Source organism: Xiphophorus couchianus, chromosome 7 (assembly GCF_001444195.1).
Source record: "Xiphophorus couchianus chromosome 7, X_couchianus-1.0, whole genome shotgun sequence".
Classification (NCBI taxonomy): Eukaryota; Metazoa; Chordata; class Actinopteri; order Cyprinodontiformes; family Poeciliidae; genus Xiphophorus; species Xiphophorus couchianus.
This window is the reverse complement of record NC_040234.1, coordinates 36,850,785-36,869,661: the sequence shown is the minus strand read 5'-3', so window position 1 is coordinate 36,869,661 and position 18,877 is coordinate 36,850,785. Positions and strand designations below refer to the sequence as shown.

The 18,877-nt window shown below is 45.1% G+C and overlaps 3 protein-coding genes across 28 annotated transcripts in view; 2 read left to right on the top strand and 1 right to left on the bottom strand.

Annotated features, from left to right (window-relative positions):
* lrrfip1a (leucine rich repeat (in FLII) interacting protein 1a) overlaps positions 1-10,096 on the top strand; it is a 33,799-nt gene extending 23,703 nt beyond the window's left edge. For 18 of the 21 annotated variants that reach the window (XM_028022191.1, XM_028022186.1, XM_028022192.1 and 15 more), the window contains 4 exons: positions 953-1,045; positions 1,127-1,219; positions 1,293-1,431; positions 2,856-7,098. In XM_028022191.1, coding sequence (XP_027877992.1) covers positions 953-1,045; positions 1,127-1,219; positions 1,293-1,431; positions 2,856-5,641 — 3,111 coding nt within the window. In that variant the 3' untranslated portion in view covers positions 5,642-7,098. Of the gene's footprint in view, positions 1-952; positions 1,046-1,126; positions 1,220-1,292; positions 1,432-2,855; positions 7,099-8,212; positions 8,263-8,327; positions 8,440-8,524; positions 8,605-9,306; positions 9,412-9,486 lie in introns of those variants that run through there. The other 3 variants (XM_028022196.1, XM_028022195.1, XM_028022208.1) reach the window with 2 other exon arrangements.
* A 1,309-nt stretch (positions 10,097-11,405) lies between these two features.
* tyw5 (tRNA-yW synthesizing protein 5) lies at positions 11,406-14,824 on the bottom strand. 2 transcript variants are annotated; one of them, XM_028022213.1, is made up of 8 exons: positions 14,669-14,824; positions 13,971-14,125; positions 13,827-13,896; positions 13,709-13,753; positions 12,402-12,539; positions 12,238-12,325; positions 12,017-12,133; positions 11,406-11,929 (listed from the first exon to the last, which is right to left on the bottom strand). In XM_028022213.1, exons 1-8 carry the CDS (start codon positions 14,747-14,749, stop codon positions 11,613-11,615), a joined length of 1,011 nt encoding a protein of 336 aa, XP_027878014.1. In that variant the 5' UTR covers positions 14,750-14,824; the 3' UTR covers positions 11,406-11,612. The 2 variants fall into 2 exon arrangements, with proteins under 2 accessions (XP_027878014.1, XP_027878016.1); XM_028022215.1 differs by lacking the exon at positions 14,669-14,824 and adding an exon at positions 14,322-14,662.
* A 65-nt stretch (positions 14,825-14,889) lies between these two features.
* On the top strand, positions 14,890-17,898 carry maip1 (matrix AAA peptidase interacting protein 1). 5 transcript variants are annotated; one of them, XM_028022222.1, is made up of 5 exons: positions 14,890-15,317; positions 15,706-15,777; positions 15,857-15,983; positions 17,326-17,473; positions 17,554-17,898. In XM_028022222.1, exons 1-5 carry the CDS (start codon positions 15,018-15,020, stop codon positions 17,630-17,632), a joined length of 726 nt encoding a protein of 241 aa, XP_027878023.1. In that variant the 5' UTR covers positions 14,890-15,017; the 3' UTR covers positions 17,633-17,898. The 5 variants fall into 5 exon arrangements, with proteins under 5 accessions (XP_027878023.1, XP_027878021.1, XP_027878022.1 ...); XM_028022220.1 differs by having other exon boundaries at positions 17,326-17,477; XM_028022221.1 differs by having other exon boundaries at positions 14,890-15,353.
* The last annotated feature ends 979 nt before the right edge of the window (positions 17,899-18,877 follow it).

Genomic DNA, 18,877 nt, shown 5'->3' with positions numbered 1-18,877 from the left:
TGATGATTTTATTGTGTAACTTTACAAACGGCTTCCTGTAGTCAGACTCATGTCTGACAGAAACTCAGCCGCTCGGCTCTAACCAGGCGGCGTGTTCGGCTGCAGCGTGTTCGGCTGCAGCGTGTTCGGCTGCAGCGTGTTCGGCTGCAGCGTGTTCGGCTGCAGCGTGTTCGGCTGCATGTTCGGCTGCAGCGTGTTCGACTGCAGCGTGTTCGGCTGCAGCGTGTTCGACTGCAGCGTGTTCGACTGCAGCGTGTTCGGCTGCATGTTCGACTGCATGTTCGGCTGCAGCGTGTTCGACTGCAGCGTGTTCGGCTGCAGCGTGTTCGACTGCAGCGTGTTCGGCTGCAGCGTGTTCGGCTGCATGTTCGGCTGCAGCGTGTTCGGCTGCAGCGTGTTCGACTGCATGTTCGGCTGCAGCGTGTTCGACTGCATGTTCGACTGCAGCGTGTTCGACTGCAGCATGTTCGGCTGCAGCGTGTTCGACTGCATGTTCGACTGCAGCGTGTTCGACTGCAGCGTGTTCGGCTGCAGCGTGTTCGACTGCATGTTCGACTGCAGCGTGTTCGGCTGCAGCGTGTTCGGCTGCAGCGTGTTCGGCTGCATGTTCGACTGCATGTTCGACTGCAGCGTGTTCGGCTGCAGCGTGTTCGACTGCAGCGTGTTCGGCTGCAGCGTGTTCGGCTGCAGCGTGTTCGACTGCATGTTCGGCTGCAGCGTGTTCGACTGCATGTTCGGCTGCAGCGTGTTCGACTGCAGCGTGTTCGGCTGCATGTTCGACTGCATGTTCGGCTGCAGCGTGTTCGGCTGCAGCGTGTTCGACTGCAGCGTGTTCGGCTGCAGCGTGTTCGGCTGCAGCGTGTTCGACTGCATGTTCGGCTGCACTCACTTCCTCCTCAGCGCTCACTTTCCTTCTTCCTGTCGACTTCTCCTCCGTCTTCCTGCCGTTTAGGAAATCCGCCAGCTGCGGCTGAAGCAGGACGGTTACGTTAGAGAAATATCCGATCTCCAGGAGACGGTGGAGTGGAAGGATAAAAAGATCGGGGTATGACCTCTGACCCCATTCCTCCTTTTGCATGAAAAGTTTCCGCTCTGCGTCTTCTCACTGCTTCCCGCTGCCGCTCAGGCGCTGGAGCGGCAGAAAGAATACTCGGACGCCATCCGCTTGGAGCGGGATGAGCTCAGGGAGGAGGCGGTGAAGCTGAAGGATATTCTGAAGGTACCGAGCGGAACCCGCCGCTGGTTTCCTCTGCGCCGCTTTCTGCCGCTAACATGCTAGCTGTTCTGTGCAGAAACACGGGATAGTGCTGGGACCGGACCTGAACATCAACGGAGACGCCGGGCCGTCGGAGGAGGACGGGTCAGCTGGAGCGGAGCCGCGGCCGGCCCAGGAGACCCAGCCAGCTGCCGCTGAAGGAAACGGCGTCCTCGGTAAAAACTGCTGCTGGGCTCAGACTGAACGCATGCAGCTCCTCCTGCTCCTCCTTCTCCTCCTGCTCCTTTTCCTCCTCCTGCTCCTCCTGCTCCTCCTCCCTGAGTCGTTTCACTGCTTCCAGTTCGGTGATCCTCTGAGTTTTTCTAAAATTCAGTTTGTTTTAGATGTGATTTTACTGAACCTTCAAACCCAGAAGATTAAAGATTATCAACATTTCTATCATTTTTAACGAGTCGACTGGAAAACGAGATGTAATAATTCACAGAAATGACAGTAAAAAATTATAATTGATTATCTAAAAACAAAGAGAATCGCCAGCATTAATTCTTAAAGGGACAGTTTGATGGTTCAGTGGAGAAATTATAAGCAGTCAGTAGCTGTAAATATTTATTATTGATATCTGTAATATTCTCTGCTGTTTTCTGGATTATTTCCTGAAATAATAATTAAAATAGTTTCTGCAAAGCTAAAATCAGTTGAGTCTGAAATGTGTCACCGAGTTTCCAATCAGAATAGAATAGAATTCAACTTTATTGTCATTGCACTGTCACAAGTACAGGCAACGAGATGTAGACTGCATCTATCCAGAAGTGCTCTACGAGATATAAATATTTATTTACAGATGTATCAGACTATGTATGTATGGACTATAAGGGCAATCAGGATGAAGAATTCAGGATAGCTGCTTTCTGAGAGCTTGGAGACTTAACAGCCTGGCACCCCACCAGAGGTTTAAAAGCTCTGTGCTGAGGCCGGTCTACCTGGAGGTCACTTGTCGTTTAGGCTCTGATTCTGACCAGCATTGTTCCTCTGATCCCTTGTTTATCAAACCAGTATAGCGTACACTACGTTAGCGACCCTTGCAGTGACTCTGTGAGCCTCAGTAGCCTGTCTAAGGGTTTAGGTTCTGTCCTCCATTACTGTCTGTGCAAGAGTCCAAACTGGTAGGACAGTGACTGCTTAAACCTTTCCTCTGACAAACCAAACTGTTCCTTTAAGTAGGACACATGCATCTGACATCTAGCTGTTCCCTCGAAGCTAACGTCTGCTCTGCAACTTCCTCCTCCTCCATTGTGAGTGATTTCCTGCTCTGGCTTTAATGGGGCGTCTCCTGATCTGATGGGAGTTGGGTTATGAGCACTGAAGTGTTGAGCGGCCGCCTGCTGGTGCGATCCACGCCGTTTTCTCTTGATGATCGTCTCCAGGCTTCCCTCTCGTCCCCAGCTGGTGGGGAATGAAGGTGTTCTTCTTTTCCTCTTTCGCTTCTCCTGCTTCTGTCAGACATCTTGGCTCTGAGCTTCACCGAATCGGTCCGTTGTTCTTCCTGTCCCTTGCTGCTGGCGCGCCTCCTGATGAACTTTGAAATGCAGAAAGCTGTTTGTTGGCCGTCTATCACCGTCTGCTCTCCATGATCTCCCAGGCAGCACAGAGGAGTTGAGGGCTTGCAGAGAGGAAGACGTGGCTCCAGAGCAGCAAGAAGAAACACTGGAGGACGTCAAAGAGAATCACTTGAGCTGCGATGAACTGGCTCCAGAAGCCCAGACCTGCTTTCCCTCTGAGGAAACTCACCTCCACGGTCAAATAACTGCAGATCCGGTTGATCATCCAGATCCTAAAGTGAAAGCCGTAATCGTTGTCAGCCAAGATCTTCAGCAGATCCAGACATCTGGAGAAATGGAAACATCTGAGGTTGATTCCATCAGTCATCCAGGTTTAACCCAAAGTACCGGCACTGAAGCAGCTGGCGGTGACCTTTCAGGAGGTCAAGAAAGTAAACAGGAAGTTGTTACGACAGAACCTTTAGGGAAACAAGCTGTTCCAGTTGGACTGAACTCAGAACCTCAACAAGAGCCTGAGGAGGCAGAAAACGACGAGGCTGAGGAAACGGCGAGTACGTCCCAGGCTCAGGTCTCCACCGCGTCAGGGAAGAAGAAGAAAAGGAAGAAGAAGGGAAAGAAAAAAGGTGGACCTCATGAAAACAAAGACCAACAAAAAGCTGGAACCGAGAAGCAAAACGAAAAGACCAGTAAGGATTCAGTCGTACAGAATAACGGGCTCACAGCAGAACAGGATACCAGTGGGTCCACTGCTAAACCTCAAGACAACCAAGAACCTGAGAAAGTAGAACATCTGGAACCCTCTGAAAATGTTTCTACCAAAGAAAATCTGCAAGAACCGAACACAGATCCGGGTTCAGAAGGTCACAACCAAGAAAAAACTACAGAAGGAGCTGATGGTCTGGGATCAACCCAGGAGCCTCGTCTTGGAGTGGAGATGGTTGATGACACGCAGAACCAGGAATGTGAAGATCCAGAAAAGCCAAATGAAGGTTCTGCTGTTGAATCCCTCAAGGAATCTGAAATAACTGGTTCTGATCAAGAAGGGAATCTCGTCACATGTAAGAGCAAAGATGATCCTGATTTGAGTGAAGATATCCCTGCAAGAGAAAACGCCTCAGGTCTCCAACAGTCAACCACAGATCATGTTTCAGGAGATGAAGGGAAAACCGGAAACACTGAGATGTTGGAACAAAGTGATACTGTGGGATCTTCTGAAATATCTTGTCACATCAGAACAAGAGCAGAGCTTTCTGAGGACGAACAGAACAAGGAAACATCTCCAACAGCCAAAGAAACTGCAGAACCCCCTGAAGGATTCCTCCAAGACGAACCACTGGAAGAATCTGATCCAGGGTCCAAGATGGTTGAAGGTGATGCTAGAGAAACAAATCTGCCCTCAAACAAAGACATTGAAGGTCCAAACAAACACCTTCCATCATGTGACGATACTGGCACTACCCCAGCCTTCCAGGAACCCGACAATGATCACGTTTCAGGAAACCAGGAAGAGGAAACTTTGACATTCAAGATGCTAGAAGAAGCTGATGCTGTGGAATCACCTGAAACTCCAGATGAGGAGCTTGTTCAGGTTCTGCAGAACCAGGAAGAAACTTCAGGACCAGAGAAACATGAATCAATGCTGCAAACCACAGAAACTTCTCAAGCTGAAACAATCAAGGGACCCAATGAGTCTGAAACGGCTGAAGATGTTAAAGAGATGGAGTCTGAAACCGGTTCTGATCGAGAAGCAAACCTCCTGACTTCTGGAAAGAGTGAAGATCCTGTAGAGTCGTTTCCTCCAGACAGCTCTTCACCAGAAGACCAAAATGTCCGCACCAAGTCAGAATCAGTGGATGGAGACGAGAAGATGATCAACAACCCTGAAAGCATCGTTGAATTGGCTGGTGAAGAACATGATGGAGTTCCTGAGTCCAGAACCGGTTCTGAAATTAATGAGGAAACATCTGCATCATCAGCAAACGATGACGCCAGAGATCCACCCGAAACCTCGTCAACCTCAAAGAGCCCCAAGCCCTCCATGACGGAACCAGAGGAGGCAGCTGAGCCAGACGATGGAGAACCATCGGAGACCTCTGAAGAAATCTGCCGAGACGATGAAGAGTTGAATGGAGGAAGAGGAGAACCTGAAGATCCACCGTTACACATGAAAGATGAGGTGGAATTAGCAGATCTAACCAAAGCAGAAACTGGAGATACTGGTTCTCCTCCCAAAGAGGAGCAGAAGGAAGCGACTGCTGAACGCCCAGAGCCTGAAGATTGTCCAAACACTGAGGAGGTAAAAACTTCTCAAGGTCTTCTGGCTGAGCAGGTGAAGGAGTCCATGGAGGAAGCTGAGGGGGATGATTCACCTCCATACGTTCAGCTGGACAGGGACGAGGACGACGGAGAGGAAGATGAAGGACAGTCTTTTGATTTTGATGACTTGGATGTGGAAGCAGCTGTTGAATCTTCTCTGCCCAACAAACTGGAACAGGAAGATGTTGAGGAAGGAACTGAAGTCAACGGGAAGAGTCCAGAGCTTTGCCAAAGTAACGCGGAGACAAAGACAGAAGATGGTGAGGAGAAGGTGTCCGAGGATGACAACAGCAAGATTGATCAGCCTTCAACTCAAAACGACCTGCCGTGTGGAGACAACACACCTGAAAAGGTTGAAAATGTTCCAGAGAACATCGAGCAGAAAACGTCCTCAACAGTTGAGGACGGGTTAGATGCCACCGAGGTGCCTTCAGATCCACAAAAGACTCCAGAACAAACCGATGGCGCCAAAGAGGCACCGCAGGTGGGGAAAGACCCAAAGAAGAAGAAAGGCAAAGGAAAGAGTAAAGAGGACTGTAAGATGTCTTAGTTGGTCTGGGACAACAGGGTCCAACACTCAGCAGGACGGGTCTAAAATGGACCACATGCACACCAGTGATGGTTCAGTTTGCAAAGAGCTGGAACATCTAGAAACTGATCGGTACTGGCTACTGAAGCAACCAGAGGCGGTGCTAGCAGCACTTCATGGAGTTTGACGTCACAGTGACCCGATGGTGGAACCAGAGAATCCACTCGCTGTTTCATTGGTACCGTGTTTCAGAACCAGAGAAATCTGCTTCTATACGATTCAGTAAGAATAAAAACAAGATTCTGTTCGTTCAGGACGCTTCATACATCTCTAGAAACACAAGAGCAGAACTTCCACCACATCGCACACCAATACTGTAGCCACGCCCACTTCAGATTTTAGACCAGTTGCAAACTCCCAGATCAGATCTGCAAACAAACACCTTTGGAGAAAGAACAAATGTCCTGGTTCTTATGGAGTATTTCCATCCCTTTGGGATGGTGGCTGACGGCGAAACACTGGGAAAACATGAATGAAACTCCGAAACACGAAAAAGGGAAAATAAAAAATGATGCAAATAGCAAAAACAGCAGGCAGTATAAAATGCTGCAACCTGGTTCCACAAACAGAAGTCCTCCAGACCACTAGGGGGAGTCTGGAGCAGGTAATATTACCTACAGAAATATGCTGCTTATCTGTAAATGATGTGAAGCATAACCGACCTTTTCTGTCTTCCTCCAACTTTCTTCTGGACTTTACTGAGGACCCAGATGATTTGGTGACCGACTCCCCCTGGTGGTCTGGAGGACTAATGTTTCATGGAGCCAGTTTGCAGCATTTTGAACTTGTGTTGTTTTTACCATTTGTGGCATTTTCCCTTTATCTCCTGTGGTTGCAGCGTTTTCTGTTGTTTGAGAGTTTGTGTCAGTCATGTGAATGCTGACACACCATCACATGTGGGTTTGCACCATCAGACCTCCTGCAAACCCACAGTCAAACTCCCTGAAGTTCTGCTGAGTTCTGGCTGATCCATCCCAGACCAACCAGCTGCTCGGTTCACCGTCTCTGGTCTGCATGTGGCCCAAACCACAGAAAAACTGTTACACAGCGATGTGGCGTAAAACGCCCTCTGCTGGAGAGTTGAGCTCTCTACAAGTTGTCAGAATATTTAAAGTCCTCTCGGCACTTTGATGTTTTCCTGTACGAACTGAATGCAAGAGATGTTGAGTGACCAGAACTGTTCATCTCTGGTTTATTGAACTGATATCATGTTTACCGTCTTCCTGCCTTCATGGTGTAACTGTAAACATTCAGGCCAAAGCAGCTTCTCCGTGTTTTTCTCTGTTTAGAGCAGATCAGACTCTTAGCTTCCCTCTGGAGTTCAGAATGACTTTCATTTTGTTTGCATCTTGTTGCACTAAACCGTTAAATCCTGCTGTTAGCGTTGCTCTAAATAAACATCTACTGAAACTTTTTAACTAGTGGCGGTGTGTGTAATTGACTGTGTGCATGCTAACACCATCACCCCTCCACTCCTCCACCCCTCCTGGATGCTGCTGCGCTGCATGGCTTGGTTCTCCCTCCCATCCGTCTCCCTGGCTGCTGCCACCCTGCGGTACGTTCACACACTCCCCGTTAAATAAATCATTGCTGTATTTAGTGATTTGATCTGTGATGCTGCAGGAAAGTCTTGATTCTTCTCCTTTCTGTAAATTTTGAAGATAAGACTTTGCTTTTTCACTCAGTTATATTAATTATTTATTTATAGATGTTTTTACCTGAAAACATGCAAAACAAAAAAAGGGTTTTTTGGGAAATTCCTGCTACCATTTGGAGCATCCAGAGATTCTAGTTCGTTTTTAAGCTCCTGAAATCTTTAGCTTCATCTCTGCCCCAACACATGATGCTGCGGTATTGGTGCCAAAATTCAGACTATGGCTCATCTAGCAGTGGCTACATTCATGTCGCAGGAGAATATTTTCAGAAGCTAGCTACTGATCCGGTACCGCTAACTAAGTCTGCCGCTAAATGAGGAGGAGAGCTAGTTAGCATTAGCTTTAGAGATGATTAGCCTAGGCTGAGGACTGTGGATCGTCCTCTGCTGTCCACTAGCACAGCTAGACTAGCTTTAGCTTGGGATAAGCTAGAGTTAACATTGGCTAGGCTAGCTTCAGCTCTGGATGGGTGCTAGCATTAGCCTTGGACAAGCTAACAACCATTGTGTCTGGCTGTTCGTCCTCAACTTTCAGTGTCTCTAGTTTGAAACTTTCAACATAGACACTTAAAACCTGGACTGGATTATTCAGCACTAAAAGCAGAATGTTTAAAACCATTCTGTGAACGTTCAATAAAAGAATGGCTGGTTTAAACGGGATGTCAGAAAAACATCTGCCATCGTGCATCAAATGTTCATAAGGAACATTAAAGATGCCTGGAATTGAGGTAGCAATGACTTTCTAATTTAACAAGAACATGAAGAATTATTTATGAAGATCGCTTCAACAGATAACAGGAAGGTCTGGAACTGAACTGATAAATTACACAAAACTAATCATTTATTTCACTCATAAACGATGTTTTGTCTGTTTTCAGAGATTCGTTTGAGGAAACTAGTGGATGAGCGTGAAAAAATGATTGAGCAGGTGAGTTTTTAAAGGTAAGATGATTTATGAATCTGGAGGTTTAACACCAGGAGATCCTTTTGCAGATAAAGAAACTAAAATCCCAGCTGGACCAGAAGAACGGCGCAGACAGCGGTTCCAGTCCAGACGGGGAAGTCGCTGAAAACGGGAACGACCCGAACATCCTGGAGTTACAGAGTAGGTGGAGCGGGCCGTGGAAACAACTTCTGGGTTTTCTTTAACGTCTCAAACAAACGAGCGTTTTCCTGTGATTCTTCTCCAGGAGATTCCAGCAGGCAAATAAACGACCTGAAGTTCAAACTGGTGAAGGCGGAACAGGAAGTGACGGCTTTAGAGCAAAACGTGAGCAACAGATCGTCTGTCTGCTCCACAGGCTGTACTTTAGAAAAGTATTCACACCTCAGCTTTATTTTTTAAATTGGATCACATTCAAACCTCAAACTTAAATAGTTCTTACTGGTTGGAACTTCAGAAATGACCCAATTACTTAGCTGATAAGCTAACTAGCTGCTAAGCTAGCGGGCCAACTAGCATGCCATTTCATTCTCAAAACAGTCGACATAAGACTGGTTATGCAATGTTATAAGATAAAAACTTCATGGAAATAATTTTCATGTGCTTAGTGACGTTAGTCAACCTAAAATTAAACAAAAATAAGACGAAGACTTTTTACTTCTAGTGAAATAAAGCAGAAAAACAATGCATCAAACCGTCACATGGGAAGCACCGCCACCTTGTGGTGTAACTCGGTACAATACTGAAGGCTAAGTATTCAGTATACTTTGCCTTTTAATGTTGTTAGACTATCAATAAAGTAAAACAATGTGATCGCACCAAATTTGATCAATTTGTTACATGTTGGATCATGTTGAGGTATATTTAGACATTGAACTTTGAAAAAAATGATTAAAAAAAATGTCTAATTCTGGTTCTTTTGTTAAAGTTTGGTTTGAATGTGACAAAATGTGAAAACCTTGAACAGGTGTGAATGCTTTAGAGCGGTTCTGTGATCTCGGGGTTCTGAGTGGTCTCTGTGGTGTGCAGGTGACCAGACTGGAGGGTCATGTGACGCGTTACAAATCTTCAGCGGAGAACGCAGAGAAGGTGGAGGACGAGTTGAAGGCGGAGAAACGCAAACTGCAGAGAGAGGCACGGTGTTTCTGGAAGCTGGACTGTCCAGGAAGCAGAGTTCAGGCTAACTGTGATTCTCCTCTGGTCCAACAGCTGCGGACGGCGCTGGATAAGATCGAGGAGCTGGAGTCGAGCAACAGCCACCTGAATAAAAGACTGGAGAAGATGAAGTCGAGCCGCGGCATGGCCCAGACGCCGTAACAGAACCCGTCAGGATCCCTCCACACAACCCAACTCCCAACGTGCCATTTTCTGTCTGCTCCCCGTGGGAAGGAATTCTGCTCGGCGTCGATCCTGGACCCAAACGGGTCGGTGCGGACGCTCATCTTCAGCTCCAGCTGCAGGTGGAAGAGTTCAGGCTCTGTGTGATCGTCCGTCTCCACCTACAGACAAACTGTTTCCCAGTTTCTTGAACTCAACACATTTTACAGGATCGATAGCTTCCTATTCCTTCTATCCTTCACCGTCGGTTCTGTACCACAGCAGTTCAGTTTGACTTGACGCCGACGCGTCTCCACGCTGCTTCCTGCTTCCTGTAGTCGGTCACTGGTTGGCTCGTAAAAACGCTGAGACTTGCTGAGGAAACACAGGAGTTACCAAACACACTGGGGAGATGCTGTTCACTGTTTACAAAGCTTTAAATGTTTGTAAGGACACATGAAGAACTGCAATCTGTGCAATAAAATATCTGAGATTCTCTTCATTTTTCCACTTTGTGTTGTTGGACTTACGGTCAGCAGGTCCTGCAGTGGATGTAGCGCCTCGTTTCAGGCTGTTGCAGCCTGGACCTCATTAAATACTGTACGGGGCAAGATCACTGTCAATAAGAAATGAGTACACAGGAGTCTACGTTTGTCAGTAAATATGCATAAATTTGAGATTTCTATTTGTTCTGTGTTTTTAATTTTTGCAAGCAGAACAGATCACAAATTTACGAGTTCAAATCTTCAACAATGAAGCTGTCAAAATTACTGACATTATGAATCTTCAATCAATTGCAAATTATTGTAACTTGATTGCAATAATTGCAACCAAGTTACAATTATTGCAGAATTGTAACTTCATTCGTAACTTTAAAACTTGTATTCTCACAGATAAAACCTGAAATCATATGTATGAGTTGAAAAACACGGAACAAAAGCAAATCTTAAATTTATCCACGTTTAGTGACAAATTTAGATTCCAGCACTTACATTTGTTATTGGCAGTAATCTTTTCCCGTATGTGAATGCTGCTCTGCTGAAGCAGAAACTTTTATTTGGTCTGTTAAAATAAATTAAAATATTAAGAAATATGCTAAAGTGGGATTCAAACAAACTGGATGTCAGAAGGTTTATTACTATAGAAATAAGTTTTAAATGTTTAAATGTTACTGAATCCCTTGGAAAGTTGACATTGGTTAGCATACTAGCACCAGCTAACATTTTAGCTCTAGTTTGTTAGATTAGCTGTTATGATTTCTATGTTAGCAGCATTAGCCAAAATGCATTTGAAATCTGAAAGAAATTCCCATCAGAATAATTGGAACTCCTTCATGTTGTGTTTTTATTTAAAGGATCTCGATTCATTTACATAAAAATAAGAAAAAGATTATTTAAAAAAATAAAAGTTAAAGCAATGATTATTAGTGTGAGACACATTAGCTGTTAATGCTAACATGTTAGCATGATGTTTGTTGCGTTTCAGTGACTCTAGTGACTAAAAATCAGATTTTATTGCATAAAATCTGCTGAACTTTGGGAGCCATTTCCTCTTGCAGTCACATTTGCAGCAGGCGGTTCTGACCCGACTCTAGATGGCGCCACAGTTTCCGGTAAGAACAAAAACATTTTCTTTATTTTACCGGGAGAAATCCTCAAAAACTGAATCTGATTTCCTGAAGGTCTTCTAGTGTTAAGATACTAATCAGTTTATTATTATTATTGTGAGGCTAGTCAGACGTAGCATCTTAAGAAGTGATGATTTCTAGCCAACCTAAAAATGCTTTAAAGTAAAATATGAGGAAAATAGCATTGATCTGATGAAAATGTTTTAATTCTCTGGTCCAACAGCTATTTAGAGAACTTTCAAGAAGAGACAGAAGTAAAAAATTTCTTATTTCTTGATGTTTTTGTCTTTTTTCCAGACAAATTTGTTTATTCTGAATAAATTAAACCAAGAAGTGAAACTTTACCAACATTTATACAAAGAAATAACCGATGTTCTCTGTTTCCGTTGCTTCATAGATCTTTAGACACTCGTCCAGGTTTGTGGGACAGACTTCTGGGTAATGTAGTTTCTGACTCTGAATTGTGGCAGTAAGTCCGGTTCTGGACGCGTTGGACCATCCGCCGGCCGTAGAAGTCCCGGTACTCCGCCGGAAGCTCGTCCAGAGCATGCAGCGCCCTCTCCAGAGTCTGCAGCGCCCGAGCAGCGGCCACCGGGTCTTTGTTGCCGTACGGGTCCTTCTTGTCGTACGCGTCTGCAGGCAGGTGGCGCCAGAAGATGTTAACGCCGACTCCAAAGTGCAGAGCAAGGGTGTTATGGAACCACAGCGCTGGGGAGGACGGGACGATGGGACGTTAGTTTGGGTTCATCCAGAGATTTTGGAGCTTTAAAAGTTGTGAAATCTGGATTTTCCTACCGGGGATGAAAAGCAGATCTCCAGGCTCCAGAACGCAGTCGTATCTCTTGGCTTTTATGAACTCAGGAAACCGTTTCAGATCTGGAGCATCGATGTCCAGAACCTCTGATTTGTCACCTGATGAGTTGAATCAGCAAAGCGACACTTTAACGCCTCACCGACCCGTTTACCTCAGAGTTTAAACATGGATGCATCAGGTTCAGGTTTTCATTGGACCTCACCGTTGAGGTAGAGGTGCAATGCATCCTGGGGCCTGTAGAGGGCGACCCTCTTCCTTCCTGTGACCTGAGCCAGCAGGTTGTCCATCACCTTCAACAACAGAGCAATCTGAAAACAGCTGGCCCGGACACTAAAGCTGCTGAGACCCGGTCCGACCAGAACTCACGTCATAGTGGGTCCACAGCTGCAGACCGCAGGAGCTGATCCGGAAAACACTGGAGAAGAACCGGTCCGGCTCAAAGTACCGCGGCGTGTGAAAGTCCTCAGCCAGGTCCGGGAATTGTCTGCTCAGGTCAGCGGGTTCCTGCAGAGACAGAACCAACCTGAGGAAAACCGGACCTGCAGCCCATCAGAACCCAGAAACTCAACATCTGAAACCCTTAACTGACCCAGCTGAGTGAGACCTGAAGGAGGCATCTCCTTTCAGAACCTAACAGGAACTACGCTGCCAGAATCAGAAAAATCATCTGGGACCAAGTCGGACTTGTCTGAGGATTTTGTTGCGTTGTGAACTCGGAGTTGGTTTCGGTGTCAGACCTGGACCAACAGTCAGCGAGATCAGAGTTCCAACATGGCGACGCCTGCAGCTGCGTCCGAACATCAAATTAAGTTTCTTTTCCATCAGCAAACGCCAGCTTTAATCTGTTCAGTTTGGAGCTGCAGGCTGCATGGAGCATCGATTTTAGACTCATGTCTTATAAAATAAACATGTTTCCACCTCAGCTTCCTGCTGTCGATGTGAGGAGCGGCCATATTGAATCGCTAAATCGGCCTTACAAGTCGGTTCAGTCGGAGTTTCTCCCAGTTTCCCAGTGGGAAGTCAGACTTTGGACAGCGTTCCATCTGATATTTGAATATTTACTTTGAGTTTCAACATGGCCGCTCCTCACATCAACAGGAGGAAACATGAATAAGAGTGCATCTAAAATTAATGCTACATGTAGCGCTTGCAGCGCTAACAGATTCAAACTGATGGAAAGTAAAGCTGCAGACGATGTTCGATCAGCCGTGTGCGATAGTGAAGAATCGCATTAGAAATAGTTCACAGAAAAGGCAAAATTATAAATAAATTCATGTTTCATAAAAACATTTTTACGCTCGCTGTTTTTTGGCTTTTCTAAAAAATCTTCTACGTTCTAACAGGGAGATGGAAAACGGTTTGCAGAATAAGTTCTGATGTAGAGAACTTTTCCGTGCCTTACCAGAGCCACCAAACTGAGTCTTCCTCTATTGTTTGACTTTTGGTCCAAAGTAGTGAGAAACATCACTTCCTGTTTACTGCAGCCATGCGGAGCGTCAACAGCTGATGGAAACACACCTAATTCACATTTTCTTTTTTATGACATTTTCCAATCAGGTGTGAAACGCCTATGAACACAAGTTAGTCCAATCATTCATGTCTCATCATCCTCATCCTCATCCTCCCAAAGGCAGCCAGACTGGAAACTCAGGTTTTCAGTTTCAGTCTTTTACCTTCCGGACGTCCTCTCCCAGTGAGCGGAGGTAGTAGCTCTCCTCCTGAAACCAAAGCCAAGAGTTTATCCCAGTGAAGGAAAACGATCCGCAGTAAATCCAGCTGATCCGATCCTACCTCAGCCAGGAAGAAGTCAGAGTGTTTGGTCTCAGCTGCTTTTTTGACGAACTCATCAAATGGCAGAGTCCTGGTGATAAAACGTCCAGGCGGTTAGCGGTCGGCTCCTCCGTCACAGCTGAAGCTCTGGATGTTGGCGCTCACCTGTAGATGAAGTTTTTATGAAGAAAATCCATCTGAGGTACGGAGGAGACGTGGATCTTCACCTCCCTCTGACCTCCTTTCATCGCCAGGTATTCAACCGTCCACCTGTCCACACACGGGCCCAGATCCACGCCCCGCAGGACCGCCGGGCTTCGCTGGAGGACAGGGACACGTCGCACCAATCAGAGCCAACAAGACACAACTAACTCTCAAGCATGGTAGTGGAGGAATCATGATCTGGGCTTGTATTAATGTATTCTAGAGTCCAGTTTTAGGCAAGCAGCTGAAGATATTATCATGAAGTATCACTACTCTTACTTGAGTAGCTTCTGCCCACCGTGAGAAACTAACCTGAATGATGAACAATCAAAAATGCACCAAGCACGATTTGTTGAAGAAAGCCTTTGGAGCCATTTCGTCCATTCTAACACATTTTTACATTACCTAATAAGTTTTATGTAAAAAATAAATTTGTAGTTATTTATTATAATTTTAGTCTTTAAAGCATCCAATTTTGCTAATAGCTTTATATTTTCTGTCAGTCATCTTTTATTTTTTTTTAATTAAATCAGATCAGTTAGTCAGTACTCCAGTAGATGTTTCTGCTGTGACTAGTAAAACTCAGGTGTTTCACTGAAAACGGTCCTCGTGTTAGCTGGAGCCGCGAGGAGCGCCTGAACGGAGCCGTTCCTACTTACCCCGGGATAAACCTCGTTCAGAAACACATCCCGGTCCACTTCAGTGAAAATCGGAACCGCTACTCTTTCCTGGAGCTCCATTTAAAGTAATTTAGGACTCTATTTATCTATTCACGGAAGTTACGGGATCAAAGCTTCCGCTGGTGTTACTTTGTTATCGTTCCCCACATGGAGAAAAAAATTAGATAAAGATATCTAAACAAAAACTATTAAATGTTATTTTAATAAATTGCAAAAATGTTTATTGTTTAGTGAACGTGAAGCTGGGTCACGGATATAATTTCTGCTGGGATTTTCTGTCTGAACAACTTGTTTCGGACCGGAACCAGCAGTAAAGCGGACGGTAAAGATGGTGTCCCTCCTGTTCAGATGTTATCCTCGGCTGCCTTCATCCTTCACTCTGGCTCGGTTCGTTTTAAACCAGAATCTGGTTAGGAGTCAGCGGTGCTGTCTGGTCCGGGCGGGTAACCTCCCGGCCAGACGGACCTACAGCTCGGAGCGTGATCAGCAACACCCGAAGCCGAAGGTGGTGGTGGTCGGCATCCCGAACCCGTTCATCTGGTTCCGAACCCGAATCTACTACTTTCTGATCAGAACCTACTTTGACAAAGAGTTCAGCATCGATGAGTTCACAGAGGGCGCGAAGCAGGTTCGGTACAAACCCGGAGACCAGATCTGGGTTCTGGTCGGTTCACAACATCCATCCATTCATCATTATTATTATTATTAGAGTGACAGAGATAGTTTTATATTTTTTTACATAGCATTTGATATAAAACTCTTAATTGACTAATAAAGTCGGCTGTTCCGACTTTATGTATTAGTTTTGTTTTTAATTTTATGAATAAAATTATATGAATGTTTGTATCTTGTGTTTGTTTTATGGGACTACGGATGGAAATGAGCACTTTGATCAATCTGGTATATTTACAACAATGTTATGCAGTCATTAATATGTCACATCCATCCATCAGCGTCTTTGTCCTCCATCTTGGTTCTGTCCTCCAGTGATTTGGACTCTGTCCTCTGTCCTCCAGGCTTTCTCCCACGTCTCCAGACTTTTGTCTCGGTGTCAGTTTGAGGCTCTGGAGGGCCTCGTCGTTAAAGATGTGAGTATGAAGAAGATGATGATGATCTGAGTGAGTCAGCAGCAGCATCTTCATCCTGTCTTCCTCCTCTGTCCTGCAGCTGATCGGGAAGCTGGAGCAGAAGTGCGGCTCTTTGCCGTGCAGCTACCAGAGAGCTCTGTGTGCCGAGCCGGAGGACGTGATGTACACGACGCCGGGAGACGTGGGAATCTTCTACGACGACGACGGTGAGCTCAGAGCCGGCGGCACAAACAAAACACTGAAGACAGCACATTTATTCCTAACAGGGCTTTTTATTCATTTATTAATTAAAAAGCACAAATTTATTTATTCAAAATAAGATATGCGTTCATCATAATTTCATTTATTATTTATAAAAAGCACAAATGATTTCTTACAAACTGTGAAAACTTACAAACTATTTTTATTTATTTTGAAAGGCACAAATTAATTACTAACAAATATGTTTGTCTTTTTTAAGTGTTTAGATTATTTATTTTTAAAGAACTAGTTTATTGCGAATGGTAGCTTCCCCCGATGCCACAAAATGAAATACTAATGGAGCTGCAAAAAAGGTTTTATAATTATATTGCTTAATTATTCATTTTATTTTGAAAGGGAGCAAAATTAAACTAAAATTAATTTATATTTTCACATTTTAGAATAAAGTAAACTAAATAACTTACAGGCTGAGTCACTTTTCCATAAATATTAAATAAAGAATGATAGCCCACATAAAGCACATTGTCTGACGGTAAAAAATGTAAAATGATTTTAATTATTATTATTTTCATAGCATTGTTTCATTGGTTGTCTTTCTATTAGAAATCTGTAGATCTGTCATGGAGATAATAAAACCTTTTAGTTAGCCTTCGTTAACTAAAACCTCCTCTTGTTTGGTTTTCTTAAAGTGACAGTGCAGGAGCTGAGCTACGGTGGCTCACAGGGATAATGCAAACTTCAAAACACAGAAGAAACAAATGCATCAGAAAAAGACATGAGAAGCTGGAAATAGAAGCTAAATAAGAAAAACAGCAAATTTAAAATGCTGCCAACTGACTCCACTAAGTTATAGTCCTCCAGACCACCAGGGGGAGTGGATCACCAGACTATCTGGGACCAGACCGTTGGTAAAGAAGGAAGAGTTGAAGGAAGTAAAGTTGCATTATACCTCACTCTTTTCCGATATTTACGGAGCTAATATTACCAACTCCAGACGCCCCCTAGTGGTCTGGAGGACTTCTGTTCTGTGGAGCATTGTTCAATTGTTGCTGTTGCAGCGTTTTTCAGTTGCTTTTGTTTATTTGTGTGTCTTTGTTTTTGTGTTAAAGTTTGGACCTGAGAGCCACATGTGGCCCGGGAGCCGCAGGTTGGAAACCCCAGGTCTTAAATCTGTAAAAACACTATCCGATTCTTTGGTTCCTCCGTGAGAAAGAAAAATCCCGCTTTCGTTCTCCAGGCAGTAAACCAGTGACATCAGAGCGTTCAGTTTATTTAATGATGTCAGATCTGTTTAATCGGACCTCTCTCCTCTGGTTCTGGTTCTGGTTCCTCCGTGTCGAACTGCAGGCAGGAAGTTCGTCAGCATCCTGATGCGGTTCTGGTATCTGACCAGCGTCGGTCTCCCTGACGACAGCATGGAGGGAACCCGGATGTTCACGGTGTCCATCGGCGACGGAGAGACGGAGGCCAAACGGCTGCTCACCGCCATCTACGAGTCGGTACCAGAACCCGAGCAGAACCGTTCCTCACACTGAGCGATCCAGACCCTAAGGTTCTGTTGTTGTTCTGGTTCAGGTTCCAGAGGGAGTTCACCAAAGGCGTCGCTCCGGACTGGACCATCACCCGGATAGAACACTCCAAGCTGCTGGACTAGCCCGGGTCGGGCTGGTACCGAGGACCGATCTGTTCGCTGCTCCTCACCAGGAGCCCAGAGGGACAGAACCAGAACCACCTGGACTGGATCTGGGTCCGGTTCCGAGCGGATGACATCATCACCTGCTGACTGGATTTAACGTGAAACTGAAGGCTGAACATGGAGTTCTGACCCAGACCTGCTGCTGACTGGTTCTGATTCTACGACCCGGTTCTGGTAGAATCAGGACCTCCATGTTGTTTCTACATTAAAATAATATTCCACCATTTTCTTTTATTGTTATTTTCAAGAAACTTTCAGCAACAGAAGATTCAACCAATCAGAGAGCTAGAACCTGTGAGAATAGACCAATAGGAGAGCAGCTACTGAATGACGATTTCTATGAGTTTTATTCGATGTATGAAGTAATAATTTCCTGAACAAAAGTCCTTTAATGGGAGGAAAACGGATGTTTTTAGAGCTCTGCGTCTCTCCCGGTTCTCCTGATTCGTCCTGACTGGTTTAACTGGTTTAACTGGTCTCTCAGCGCAGCGGAGCACCTGGCTGTTGGTCCTTGATGGACCCGCCTCTCAGATGACGGATACATGAGTAGATGAGATTCTGATTCAATCTGCTGGACTCAACGTGATGAACGTTCAGTTTGAACCATGAACAGCTTTAACCAACCTGTACATCTTTTAATTCCTAGTTAAAGTAAAACTGAGAAGATAAAACATTTAAGTCGGTAAAAGGAAACAATTAGTGACAGTTTCTGTTTTATGATAAGAAACTGATTTAGTATTTATCTCAGTGAAACCAGTTGGACAGGGGCACTGGGCCCCGTGGTTCAACTGGTTTTATTCCAGTTCTTCCATTGGTTAGAGCAGGAGGAGTCTATCAGATAAAACCATCTTCCTCCCATTAGAGTTATTTAACACCGTAAATAATGTTTTCAGTTGGAAATTATTGAATCAAACTGACAGTTTCACGCGCAGAAAGCGTCACTCAGTAGTTGATCTGCTATTGGTCAATCGTCACACGTTCCGTTTCTCTGATTGGTCAAACGCCCTGAGTGGGAGCATCCTTCGCAGTTAGCCGGCGGACAACTCGGGTACAGATAACAACGAGGCGGTGTGGGAGGAGTTATCCAAACAGCTGCTCAGAAAAAAGTGATTTTTTCTTAACAGAATTACCTTGTTTACGTCATTTAATGCCGAACACTTCCTGATTCCCACACATCACGTTATACCAATTTAATTACGTTAC

Coding starts and splice junctions, on each gene's coding strand:
- tyw5 (XM_028022213.1), bottom strand. CDS start 14,749: ATGGAGCTCCAGGAAAGAGTAGCGGTTCCGATTTTCACTGAAGTGGAC. Junction 13,897..13,970: donor CATAAAAACTTCATCTACAG/GTGAGCGCCAAC, acceptor TTTTATCACCAG/GACTCTGCCATTTGATGAGT. Junction 12,540..13,708: donor TGGGAGAGGACGTCCGGAAG/GTAAAAGACTGA, acceptor CTGTCTCTGCAG/GAACCCGCTGACCTGAGCAG.
- maip1 (XM_028022219.1), top strand. CDS start 15,018: ATGGTGTCCCTCCTGTTCAGATGTTATCCTCGGCTGCCTTCATCCTTC. Junction 15,984..17,325: donor AATCTTCTACGACGACGACG/GTGAGCTCAGAG, acceptor GTCGAACTGCAG/GCAGGAAGTTCGTCAGCATC. Junction 17,478..17,553: donor TCACCGCCATCTACGAGTCG/GTACCAGAACCC, acceptor GTTCTGGTTCAG/GTTCCAGAGGGAGTTCACCA.